The sequence below is a fragment of the Pan paniscus genome, chromosome 9 (assembly GCF_029289425.2).
Source record: "Pan paniscus chromosome 9, NHGRI_mPanPan1-v2.0_pri, whole genome shotgun sequence".
In the NCBI taxonomy this organism is placed as follows: Eukaryota; Metazoa; Chordata; class Mammalia; order Primates; family Hominidae; genus Pan; species Pan paniscus.
The window spans coordinates 34,854,903-34,868,494 of NC_073258.2; the positions used below are offsets into that span (position 1 = coordinate 34,854,903).

General features: G+C 37.5%; 1 protein-coding gene across 2 annotated transcripts in view; it reads right to left on the bottom strand.

Annotated features, from left to right (window-relative positions):
* CCDC73 (coiled-coil domain containing 73) overlaps nt 1-13,592 on the bottom strand; it is a 192,522-nt gene that overhangs the window by 43,320 nt on the left and 135,610 nt on the right. For both annotated transcript variants that reach the window (XM_008955871.4, XM_055094262.2), the window contains 3 exons: nt 8,295-8,423; nt 7,429-7,488; nt 6,572-6,676 (listed from right to left, as the gene is read on the bottom strand). In XM_008955871.4, coding sequence (XP_008954119.4) covers nt 6,572-6,676; nt 7,429-7,488; nt 8,295-8,423 — 294 coding nt within the window. The remainder of the gene's footprint in view (nt 1-6,571; nt 6,677-7,428; nt 7,489-8,294; nt 8,424-13,592) is intronic.

Genomic DNA, 13,592 nt, shown 5'->3' on the forward strand with positions numbered 1-13,592 from the left:
CTGAAGGCATGGTTCTATTATCTTCTACGTTCCAGTGTTGCCACTGAGAAGTCTGAAACCTTGTGTTACCACTCTCATTCTTAATCCCTGTATATTACCTACTTTCTTGTACAATTTTAGAATCTTTTCTTTATGTGTTGTACAAAATTTCATAATGATATGCATTGGTATTGGACAAGATAAACTTACATCTGTCAGGCCTGGATGACTTTTTTGTATTAATTCTTTGGTCATTTCCTCTCCCTCTATTTTCTCTCTTCTCTCTCTGACACTCACCAGACATCTTGAACTGACCCCCCAATTTCCTTTCCTGTTTTCCATCTTTTTGTCTTTTGGTTCTACTTTTTAGAAGACAGTATTATCTTCCAACCTTTCCTTTGCACTTTTTATGTCTGCTAATATATTTATCTAAAGGGCTCTCATTTATTCTCTGAGTTTCTTTATAAACTCAAAATTCTTGTTTTGTAGATTAACATATTCCCTTTAACTAAACATACTTTCTTAGTTTCTACAAGGTTTTTTCATTATCCTATTTGTTTTGTCTGTTTTTCATATTGGAGGCTGTATTAGGTTGTTCTTGTATTGTTAAAGAAATACCTGAGACTGGGTAATTTATAAGAAAAGAAGTTTAATTGGCCCATGGTTCTGCAGGCTGTACAGGAAGCATAGCACTGGCATCTGCTTCTGGCGAGGCCTAAGGAAGCTTTTACTCGTGGTGGAAGGTGAAGTGGGAGCTTGCACATCACATGGTGAAAGCAGGAGCAAGAGCAAGGCAGGCAGGTGCCACACACTTTTAAACAACCAGATCTCGTGAAAACGAGATCATTCACTATCTTGAGGACAGCACCAAGCCATGAGGAATCTGCCCCCGTGACGCACACACCTCCCACCAGGTCCCACCTCCAACATTGGGGATTACATCTCAACATGAGATTTGGGTGGATAAATATCTAAACCATATCAGAGGCTTTCTTCAAATGTCCAGTAATCCTTAACTACCTATTCATATTTTAAAATGAGGTATTAAAATGCTGGCTGAAAGTTTTGTCAAATGGTAGGTTTCACTGTGGATTGATCTGGCTGAGCTATTTCACTGGGAAAGCTTAACTGTAGCAGCTATAGTCTTTTCTCTCGGGCAGGTTAGCTTCCCCTGAAAGGAATCTTCCATTTTTCTGCCGGAGAGTTAGGCTAGCTGCCCTCTAAATGAGGATACTGGGCTGGAAGGTCTCACCATTTAGAATTCAGACTTCCAATCTCTTGTCAATATCATACTCGTAGTAGTAAACTGATAAACTAGCTCTCAAAAAAAAAAAAAAAGCCTGATTTGAGGCATTTGCCATTTTCATTCATGTTAAATATTCACATCATAGTTAATTTCAAACTACCATTGGTTTAACAACCAGTTCACAAAATTCCTTAATATCTAACAACCAGTCCCCACTGGCAAAGGCTGGCTCCAGCAAACCACTAGATCCCCTTCCCCCCAAACCTCAGCTGTTCCTCAGATTCTCCAACAGAAACCTCCAATCTTCTGCAAAGTAGGAGAGGAGCACTGTCTACTTGGGCAGGGTGGGAAAGAAAATATGGGATTGCAATGGCTTCTTATATAGATTTAGTTTCTGGCTTCAGCTGCATACTGTACTTCTAGAGGCACATGATACTTGCAAATCCTGACCATTTCTGCATCTTTGATTTCATTTCTACTTCTTCTCTTGTGCTAAGTAAATTACCATTGTCCATCTGGTTCCCACTTTTTAGTACTATTACTGTTTCCTCCCCATTTCCTTGTCCTTGTGGATATATTAGTGTCATTTTATTGCAGTTTCAAAAATATGTAATGTGGGGTTAAACAGCTTAACTAGAAGTCCTGACCAGGCAATATCTAAACTTAGAAAGACTATGAGTTTATTCATGTTCATCTTTCAGTCATTAAGAAAATTTAATGAGCTGCTATGATGTGCCAGACACTGTTTTAGGTTTTTATGCTACATCAGTGGAAATGTTGCTGTCCTTAAAGAGTTTATACTCTTTTTTTTTTTGAGAGGGAGTTTCACTCTTGTTGCCCAGGCTGGAGTGCAGTGGTGCAATCTCAGCTCACTGCAACCTCTGCCTCCCAGGTTCAAGCAATTCCTCTGCCTCAGGCTCCCGAGTAGCTGGGATTACAGGCATGTGCCATGACACCTATCTAATTTTGTATTTTTAGTAGAGGTGGGGTTTCACCATGTTGGTCAGGCTGGTCTCGAATTCCTGACCTCAGGTGATCCACCCACCTCGGCCTCCCAAAGCGCTGGGACCACAGGCGTGAGCCACTGTGCCAGGCCATGGAGTTTATATTCTAACAGGGATTGTTTCCTGGCCTTTTGGCTAAGATTAAGTATAGTATATTCTATTAGGAAATTATTTGGGGTATTGTTGCATCTGGATAACAGAGAGAGCTGATCTAGCAATTTTGTTAGATCAGCTACACTAAGACCATAACTCTTAACTTGCCCCTTCATGAGCTCTAAGTCCAGTACTTATGTACCATTGAATTCTACAGCGCCTATGGTAGTCATAAATATGTAGTTATGTGTTTTCTGAGTTAATGGTGACTGTAAATATAATTCCAGGATCTTTTGACTATGACTACCAATAACTTAGATAATCCAAATGCCTCTCTCTTTTGAAAACCATCTCTGAAAAAAATTGATATTGTGAAAGTTCACAATGAAGCCATTTGCTAATGCTTTAATCTTCCAAAAACTAACTAAATGACCCTAGTTAATACTATGAAAAAAACTAAGTATATTATTCTTGTTAATAGTATGACTACAGGAACATAACTATGCTTATAACTGGACTAAACTATAATTAAATCACAATAGAAAATATTTCCTATCATGAGAATTTAGCTTTCTATGCTCTAAATTTTACTACTAGAAAAGTAAGACAGATGAAAGCATGATTGCAGAGCACTGAAAAACAGTTGGCCATTATCAAGAGTAATGATCCCTTTTAGTACAGGTAGAATGGGAATGCTCCTCAAGAAAACACCTGAGATATCTATGCAACATAATCCTCAGCAACAGTTCAACATTAATATTTTGTTATGCTATATTTCAGTGGTTCTCAGATACCAGTCTGCAGACAAGTACTGATCCATGACAAAACATTCACTAGTCCATGGCAAAAAATGTCAATATAAGGTCATCAAATGTCTTTTCTTATAAAGGACTATCCTTTATCCTGAGATTATGTCCTTAATATATGTTTGATGTTAAAATGTTCTCTTTCATAAAATGATAGTAATGATAGATTGTATTGTTTGCATTTTTAATATCTTTACTTACCAAAATAAAAAGCTGACAATTCTGTTTTTGACAATACTTTAAAATTTTAGTTTATAAAATCTAGCTTCTCTATATACTATCAAGGTTCAGGTAATACTTGTGGCAGTTAAAAAGAAAGGCATTTGAGAGAAAAAGAGAGAGGCATTTGATTATCTAATGATTGGTAGTCACAGTCAAAATATCCTGGAATTATATTTATAGTCACCATTAACTCAGAGAAACACGTAACTGTATATAGGCTCTGTAGAATTCAGCAGTATGTAAGTACTGGACTTAGAGCTCATGAAGGGGCAAGTTAAGAGTTATGATCTTAGTATAACTGATCTAACAAAATTGCTAGATAAGCTGTCATAGATCTAGGAAAAATATCTTAACAGTATGTTATAGAAATAGTGCTGGATTAGAATCACGACAGATTTAATCCTAATTTTGTCACTAATTTTGAGGCTTTGAACCACACTGTGTACATTTCCTGGGTCTCTCTTTTCATTAAATGAAATGGTTGGATTAGATGATCTTTAATATTGTGTTTGGCCTAAAAATCTATGTTTCAGCTCATTTATTTGGATTAGAAGATGCTCTTGGTAACAGCTATTCATAAAGAACCTAGTTAAATTATATCATATGTTGCTTGGGAGAAGGTTCAACATATTAGAGAAATAGTTCCAATTATCTAACTATAGAGTGGGCAGGGGAGATGGGAGGTGAGTACTTTCTAACAGCTGGACTTTCAGAGAAACTTTTTTTGCTAGTCTTATATCAGAATAGGTGAAGGGATTAAAAGAAGGGAGAGGTCTGACATTAGGATACCACCTCTCCCTCCCTCTTCTATAGTATTTGGGACACGTAAGAGAAATAAGGAAGGCAAAACTTTCGTTACATGATAAGCCATAGAACATCAATGGTGAGGAGATATTAATAAATGTTGCATTGCTCAGGTTCAATTTGGTTCCATTCAATGATAGACTCTGCATAATTTGTTGGGCCTGGTACAAAATGAAAAACACAGGGAAAAAAGTGCTACTAAAGGTACTAAAATATACAACTTTTTCTTTTCTTTGCAGACCCTCCCTCTCTTTCAATTTGTCATGGTGCTTTTTATTTTCTATTTAATATCATGATTCCCTAGGCTTGGGGATACTCACCAGGCAAACACAGACCCTCATAAGGTGCCTAAGGGCCTCATCACACAACTCAGCATGAGTGAGAGCCACCAGCTACCAGGTTCCCTGTCCTGCCAGCTGCTAGACCCATCTACTATGTCCTGGACATGGGTGGGGAAGAGAATCTTCCCTTCCCATGGGGCCTTCACCCCAACCCATGGCAAATGGGTGACTCTCAAGGAACTGCAACTGCCAGGAGGTATGCACTCAGTACCTGGACTGGGGATTCATCCTCCCTGCAGACCCCCACCAAGTCACCTGCCTAACACTTGAAGGCACTGCCAACCTGCAACAAAGACAACTGTTGTTATGTCTCACCCCAAAATACTGTGGGGTACATGCACACAACCTAGGCCCTCCCTGCCTGCACCTACACCCCAACAAAAGAGTAAAGGTCAACAGTAGAACACAGACCTTTCCCCCAAATGTGACCCAGTCAAACTGCACCAGTGGCAGGACGGGAACGAGGAGTAGGAGGCAAAGCAGGACGTAGGTCCCCAGAGGGCGGAAGAGCCAGCAGCCAAGAACCAGTCCTGGGAGGTAGTGGAAATACCTGAGCTGAGGATTCAAGCCCCTAGCACATGCTCCATTACCATTAGACTTCATTTACAGAATGTAAATTCAAAATAAAATCTTCAAGACAGTGACCATGAAACATTAAACCTGAAGCAGAAGGCCATTCTGAGTGTGGGTCCCTATGATGCCAGTGCACTGGTCACATACTCATGAAACTGGCCCTGGCCTTGACTGATGGTAGTTTTTATGTGGGAGGTAATTGTAGTTTTCTTGGGAAATGTTCAGCTTTACCCTGAACCCCTTTAGAAGGATAGAAGTATCTTCTACTGGCCACCCCAGTGGAACATATCCCCAACCCCTTTTCTGAATTGGACATCCCATCACTTGGCCCAGTGGCTTACAGGGCAGTTCCTGCTCCTCCACTAATCTCCATGGTTCCTTCATGTGAAGCCAAAGAACCACTAAGGTTTTTTAAGAATAATACACTTCAAGCTCCATTAGCACAGATTACTCTAAAAACTTTCCTTTTTGAAATTTGTAGACCAAAACTGGGCATCAGTTGATATGTTCTTGGTAAACTTCCAAACTTCAAGAAACATATGCCTAGCTGGCTGTGGTAGTGGGCACCTGTAATTCCAGCTACTCGGGAGGCTGAGGCAGGAGAATCGCTTGAACCCAGGAGGTGGAGGTTGCAGTGAGCCAAGATCATGCCACTGCACTCCAGCCTGGGTGACAGAACAAGACTCCATCTCAAACAAAAAAAAAAAGAAAGAAAAACAAAAGAAATACGTGCCAACCACTTCCACATGAACTCATCACATTTTACTTTACTGGTAACACTAGAGTGGACCTTCACCTTTCTACAGCATTTCAAGCATCTAGCCAGGGAACAAAAGGCAGTCTCCCCTTCTTGTATCTCAATCCCTACAAGAGATTTTCCTGTACATTTCTTCACTCAGCTTTATAAGGGGAAATGCACCTGCCTCTGCTAGGGATGTAAGAGAAAAAGCCTCTTTTTGAACCCTGCACTCCCAAATTATCAATGGCCAACAATGTCTTCTCCTTCCCAGTCATTTCCTTATATATACTGGAAAGAGGATGATGAGGTGTTTGTTGCGGTAACAGCGCCAATTTTATCATATTCCTGTGAAGAGAGATCTACCTCAAACTTCTGAGAGCTGGCTGAATGCTCTCTTAAACTGCAGTTGACACTTTGACCTTTTATTTTCAGTGTTGGATTGTGACCACAATTCTAAGACAAAAAAAAAATCCTATTCATTCTGTTGTAACAGAGTGGATTTTTCATTTTGCAAAATTAAGTCAGATACTTGATAAAATTTAACATTTCACTAGTGACATAAATGTGAATAATATATGTTCATTACTTTAGACACTGAAAACAAGTTGATGAAGGAAGTCAATATCTTACCCCTAGAATTCAAAATAATCTCAATAAAACTGGACAGAAAAATAAACTAAACAGGAAGTTAATTAGTGAAAATATACTAAAACACAGATAGATAGATAGATAGATAGACAGACAGACAGACAGATAGAACGAACCTGATTATTTTCTTTTAGCACCTTCAATTCTGCCTCCATTTCAGTATTAGCTTGAATTTGTTGCCGAAGTAACTGCTGCATATGTTGGAAAGAAATGATGATATCCTTTGAAAATACACAAATATGATATATCAATTTAAAAGTTTTAAGATAGGTATGTTTCTAAAATCATTCTTCACATACATTTTCTAGTTTCCTAACTCACTGTATTTATAGTTTAATTTCAATACTTTATATTAAACTAATGGCACATCTAATGGTATCTAAAATTTCTATTACATTATTTCCAAGAGTCCCTCAAATAATTAACAAAGTTTTTTGGAATAAACTGTGGATTCTAAGACACGTGAAGAATTCAAAACTAAAATAAAGATTTTTTGGCTTGCCACCTCCCAACAGTAAATATATCACTACTAAAATGTCATATGAGGTATAATATTATAAAATGTCATAATGGGCTAGGGTGTCATGGCATACATTCAGAGTCAAATGGAAGAAAAGCAGAAGAGAAAACAGAAACAGGAGGAATATTCTTTCACACATATTTTAAAAAATGAATAATTATAAGCATCAAATAGACTCAAATGAGAGTATAATGTCCTGAAAAAGTATGCACTACACATAAATAAACTTCAATAATTATTTGTTAGGGTATCACTGGTCTAATCTATCAAGGAAAAAACTAAGGTATTTTTTAATGAAAGTATATGAGACTGATTTTAAAAAGTATACACATGTACATTTAATACACATTAACTGAGTGCCTACTATGTGCTATGCATGATTCCACTTATTTTTTACATTTTATCTGATTTTTAGAATATTTACTGGCTTCCAAATAGCTTATGATTGCTTACCTGTTTTTCTTCTTGAATATGGGTAATCTCTTCATTAATCTTCTCATTTAATTCCAATTCCTTTAAAATTTGAATAGTTTTAAAGTTATGATATAAAATTCAACAAATTCTACATTCAATTCAGTACTAAACAAATTATGGAGTGTTATGACCTATTCCTACCCCCAGAGTACCCACATTTGTTTTTTTGTTTGTTTATTTGTATGTTTGTTTTGAGACTGTGTCTCGCTCTATCACCCAGTCTGGAGTGCAGTGGTGCGATCTTGGCTCACTGCAACCTCCACCTCTTGGGTTCAAGCAGATTCCATGCCTCATCCTCCCAAGTAGCTGGGATTACAGATGCCCACCATTACGCACAGCTAATTTTTGTATTTTTAGTGGAGACGAGGTTTCATCATGTTGGCCAAGCTGGTCTTGAACTCCTAACCTCAAGTGATCCACCCACCTCAGCCTCCTAAAGTGCTGGGATTACAGGCGTAAGCCACTGCACCCGGCCCAAAGTACCCACATTTGTTTGTGGTTTAAACAGTGACTTCAGTGAACTGAAGAAGATATTATATACCAACAAAGCTTGGTGCAAACTTGTAAATGTTAAAAACTATAAACTCATCTCCAAAGCTGTCCTGGAGATACCACTGTACCACAAGATTACTCAAAACCATATTCAAGTAGAAATAAAATAGTTCTAGCCAAATCTTATTGTCCTAAAGTCTATGGCAAAAATTAATAAAAAAACAGATTAATAATACCTTTAACTATGCATATTGACTTTGCAAAGACAGAGTATTTTTGTGTTACAATTCTGAAATTCTCATAAGTTTTATTGAAAATATTAATGTTATAAACAAATACATTTAATAAAATACCATGTTGAGTCTTTCTTGAAGTTCTTGAAATTTTTGTTCTTTAATTGTTAGATTGATGTTTTCTTCTCCTATCTTATATTGACATGTGACTTTGGACTTTATCAAGTCTGAGGCTGCTTTTTTTAGTTCCTTAATAAGAAACATATCAAACAGAAAATTCAGTACACATATTTCACTAAAACAAGGTACTTTCCTGACAGTTTCAAAGTTCATCCTTAAGCCTATAATTATAATTTGTTATATTTCATATATCAAGATAATACTACTGGTCCATTAAAGTGTATTTTCCCTAGTTCCCTTGCAAGATTAGCCAAGGTAGGAACATAATCTGCGGTTGTGGATCAGGCAAAGTTAATCAATCATAAAGAGATTGACTGCATGACTTTTAATCTTAAAAGGAGTGTACTAACAAAATCAACTAACTAACCAGAAGTACAGTGTTTCCATTATTTATTAAACAAACATCTTCTGAGATAAAAAGATAACAAGGAAATCTCAATTCCCAAATTTATTAGCCTCTAATAGGAAAAATTATGTAAGAAATAATTACAATACAATGTAATGAGTGCTATATTAGAAAAATGAATAAAAAACATAAACTGTATCAACACGGTATTACATGCGAAGGTGCTATTTGAACTGAATCTTTAAAGATCAATTTGCAAAGAAGACAACAAAGGGGTAGGCATTCCAGGCAAAAGGTTCTACATGCACAAAGCCACAGAAACATGAAAGAGCATGATATTTTTCAGGGAAACAGAACTAATAAGATATGACTGGAGCTAATGTGTTATTTCAGGGGACAGAGTAGAATATTGGTAGTTGTGTCTAGAAATTTGGCAGGATTCAAGTATTGAGAAGGACTTGTACGTTACGCTACAGAGTTTGAATGTTATACTATAAAACAAAATGGGGAATTAACCATTGAAGGATTCTGAGTAGAAGAATGACATAACAAAATTTGCATTTTAGAAAAATAACTCTGGCAGTGTTGTGGAGGGTGGAACTGAAGGATGTAAAAGCAGTCTTCATTTATGAAGTCACATGTTCATTGAGTTTAGCAGATACCAATCAAACACATTAAAATCTTGAAATACCAACTTTTGAATTAGTGTGCAATTGATTGTGCTGTTCTTCTGTGTATATTGACTATATTAAATACTCAAGAATCTGATTTTCGTTCTCGGCTACACAGTATCTGAACTCCCTTATAAAGTTAGTACCTGGCGTCTTTGCTTCTCAGGTAGGCAGTGGGCAGTTTTTCTTTTCTTTTTTTTTTTTTTTTTTTGAGACGGCGTCTTGCACTGTCGCCCAAACTGGAGTGCAGTGGCACGATCTCGGCTCACTGCAAGCTCCGCCTCCTGGGTTTGTGCCATTCTTCTGCCTCAGCCTCTCGAGCAGCTGGGACTACAGGCGCCCACCACCACGCCCGGCTAATTTTTTTGTATTTTTAGTAGAGACGGGGTTTCACCATGTTAGCCAGGATGGTCTCGATCTCCTGACCTTCTGATCCGCCCGCCTCGGCCTCCCAAAGTGCTGGGATTACAGGCGTGAGCCACCGCGCCCGGCCAGTTTTTCTACATTATAAGAGCCGGCTGCCTACCAGAGAGGCAAAGATGCCAGGTATCAGCTTTATAAGCATGAGGCTAGGCTCTGCTAATCTCATGCACCTGTCTTGGATATTGGATTAGTTATCACAAAAAAACAAGGACTACTGCAAATCCATCTGTTGGTAGATAGTCAGGGAAGTGTAGTAACTTCAAGCTTCTATGGGTGAGTGATACCACAGCAGCAGCAGCAGCAGCATCCACTATGGTCAGCAATGATGGTATAAGCTGTGATATACAGTATTCAAAAGTGGAAGCTGGTTTTATGCTATGGTCTTGGATACTGCATAGCCTCCCTTGTTTGTAATCATTTTTCAAGTCCGAGATAACCAATGCCCTTCCAATAAATTCCTTTGCTGACTAAATCAGTGTGCAATTAAGAATCCTGACTACTTCATTTTTTTAAAGGTCTTATGAACTGGATAAACAACAAACTTTTGACTCTTTTGTAGAAGTAAGTTGATTTATTAGAGTGGCAAGATTATAGAAAATTTTTATTTTCTTCATTATGTGATTAGTATTTTCTATTTTTCATAAAATAAAAACTTTTTTGTAGTTTTAAAATCGTATTTAAGCTGTAAAAACAGGTACTATCACTTAGAGAGTTATTAGAGGATAGAAAATGGAAAATGACTCAATCCTAAGAAAAATTCATAGATTAGAGAAGAAGCCAGTATATAAGGCTGAGAAATAAAGTCAACTGAGATAGGAGGAAACCCAAAAGGAAGCTGAAAGAGGAGCAGCAGAAAACAGGGCTACTAATACCTTCAAAGTTCTACATGTTACAGCTTTAGCCACCCAGGGAAAAACTCACCCAAGTATATCCTAACTCCAAATTCAAAATCCAGGAGAAAGGACTCATTGGTCTTAGTTCAAATATCACCTTTGGATATGTACACTGCATAAAATGACTGCTAAAGTAACCACGTGAGTCAAGAGATAGGGCTCTATTCTTAGAAAAGCAGGCAGACAAATTGATGTCTGGCATAAAGAGAACAATTAGTATATATCGAAGGAATGAACGAAAGTTTGAATGAAGGGGGTAGACCTTGAGCTGGGCCTTGAAGAATGAGTAGTATAGTGGATATCCTCCATTTATCACTCCTGATTCACTTCCCACCCTTTCTCCACACTGCTCTGTGCCCTATGTGGCTGATATCTGTGGGTATAGCAAACTCTCTGCCTTCTGGCTCCTGATTGGGTTAAATCTGTGGGAGGTACTAGTAGATCAGTAGGCTATAAAGAGAAAGAGAATGAGGTATTTTACCAGCTCCCTCCCTACTAACCACAAATTGGTAATAGCTCTATATCTTTATCAAAGATCACAGCTAATCCTAGTGATTTGGGAGGCTAAGGCAGGAGGATTGCTTGAAGCCAAGAGTTCAAAACTATTCTGGGCAACAAAGCAAGACCCTGTCCCTAAATAAATAAAAAGATAAGCCAGGCATGATGGTGTATGCCTCTGGTCCTAGCTACTCAGGAAGCTGAAGCTGGAGGATCACTTGAGCCTAGGAGTTCAAAGCTGCAGTGAGCGATAATTGTGCCACAGTGACCCCCCACCGTCCCCATCTCTTAAAAATAAAAACCCACCCCTACCCTCGTCTCTTTAAAAAAAAAAAAAAAAGAAAAAGAAAAAAAAGCCCACAGCTTCTGCCTTAGGCTTTCTTCTGCAGCTATAGCTACAGCTCTTTCCAGATTCCAGCATCTGTTTCATTCCCTTATCTCTTCAGGTACAGGTGTGTTAATCATTCTCCCACTACTTTTATCTGTGGGGTGCTTCACCATCCCTTGTTGTTTTCCCTTACCTCTGTCTACAACTACGTAAATAGCTTTCATTTACGTAGTTCATTAATCTTTTCTCAATTACCATTCCAACGTGCCACCTATTTCCTGGTCCAACCCTGTTTAGTACAAGTACATTGAGAGAAAGCATTTCAAGTATGGGAAGGGATGTAGAGGAAAACAAAACCAAAAGGCACAAAGAACTAAGAATTATGCTAATGGCAACAAAGAATTTTGGCTAAAATAGAATGGGAGATGCTTGTTAAGAAGCAATAACAAACAATATTGAACATGTAGAATGGACCAGATCATGAAAGCTCTGGAAAGCCAATTAAAGAAGCCTGGGACTTGATTTGGTAGGCAAAGGAGAATTATTTATCATTTCTTCTACATATACCAAGTACCTCCTGTGTGTCAGGCACATAGAAGTTAAATCAGTATCTTAGTAAACTTAGTCTGGCAAAAAGAATGAATAAAAACTTGAGAAAAGAACACTGGCTAAGAGGCTATTATATTAATCCAGGCATGAGATGATGAGTGTCTATAGTATTGAAAAATGGAAAGTAAAAAATATGAGACATTCTAAAGAAAAATATAATAGACTGAACAAAGAGAATAAAGGAAAAAGATGAGTCAAAAATGAGTCAAAGATGATTCTAGAGTGACTAAGTGAAACTGGAAGAAAGGAAAAGGGGACCATGAAATGCGAAAGGAAGAAACATAAAAATGGAAAGGAAATAGAAAGTGTGCTTCACTGATGGAAGAGACAAAAAGTATATTTAAATTACACAAAATAAGAGACAGAAAATGTCCTGAGACAGATTCTTTCAAAAGCTAAAAAAATACAAATTATTAAGCCTGAACCATAGGTTAACTATTCTCAAAAAAGTCCTTCATTTACATTTTTTTCAAATTACAAAAGGCTGAACATGAGGAATTCCCTCAAATAAAGTTTCTATGTATCAGTCATGATTCACCTTCACAGGCAGCAAGATAGCTTCCTTTGAAAGGAGAGTTGCATGAATTTTGTTTTTCAGAGGTAGAGTGGATGGGAGAGTGAAGAACCCAATGTGTGACTTGTTAACCCTGAAGTTACAATAAGTCACAAAAGGAGATGATCTACAGGTAGTTGAACATATAGAACCAGAGATTAAGAGAAATGTGAGACTGAAAAACTATGTATGCCGTCATGCACATGAAGTGAATGGTTGACTAAAGTCTGAGCTCACTGAAACAAAGACTTTGAAAAAAGCAAAACTCTACCCCAAAACTCTATCCTTACAGAGTTTTGGAAGAATGGAGGAAAAAGATAATCAGGGAGTCAGAGGAATTTATTTTAGAGTAGACGACCTTGGAAAAGTTAACTATGACATAAATGTCATAAACCAATCATTTTATGTTTTAAACATCCATAAATTTGTACAAAACACAATATTTGGTAATGAAAAACACAAAGTGTCAGTAACACTTAGGATGCTTTAGCTATAAATATCAGAAAACCATAACTAAACCACAAAATAATCAGGAAATTTACTATCCTATAACAGGGACCACAAAGTTAGGCAGGCTGGTTGACCTGGATACTCGATATAGTTCAATATAGACTAGTTATTTTCATGTCTCCGCTTTCCATTCTTGGGCCTCTTCCTTAGAGTATTAACAAGAGGCCAATTCAGGTATTACATGGCAATTGTATCATTCTGGGACTCATTAAAGAGAAAGAAAATGTTTCCTTGAACTACCTCTTGCTTGCCAGAATTGGATCACATGCTCATTCCTGAACCGAACACTGCCATGAGGAATGGAGTAATATTAATTGGCTTGGAGACGGAATGAGGTGGAATGAATGTTGGGGAATTATCACAATGTCAGTTACAAGAACAGTTTCAGCTAATGTTATAAAAATTAC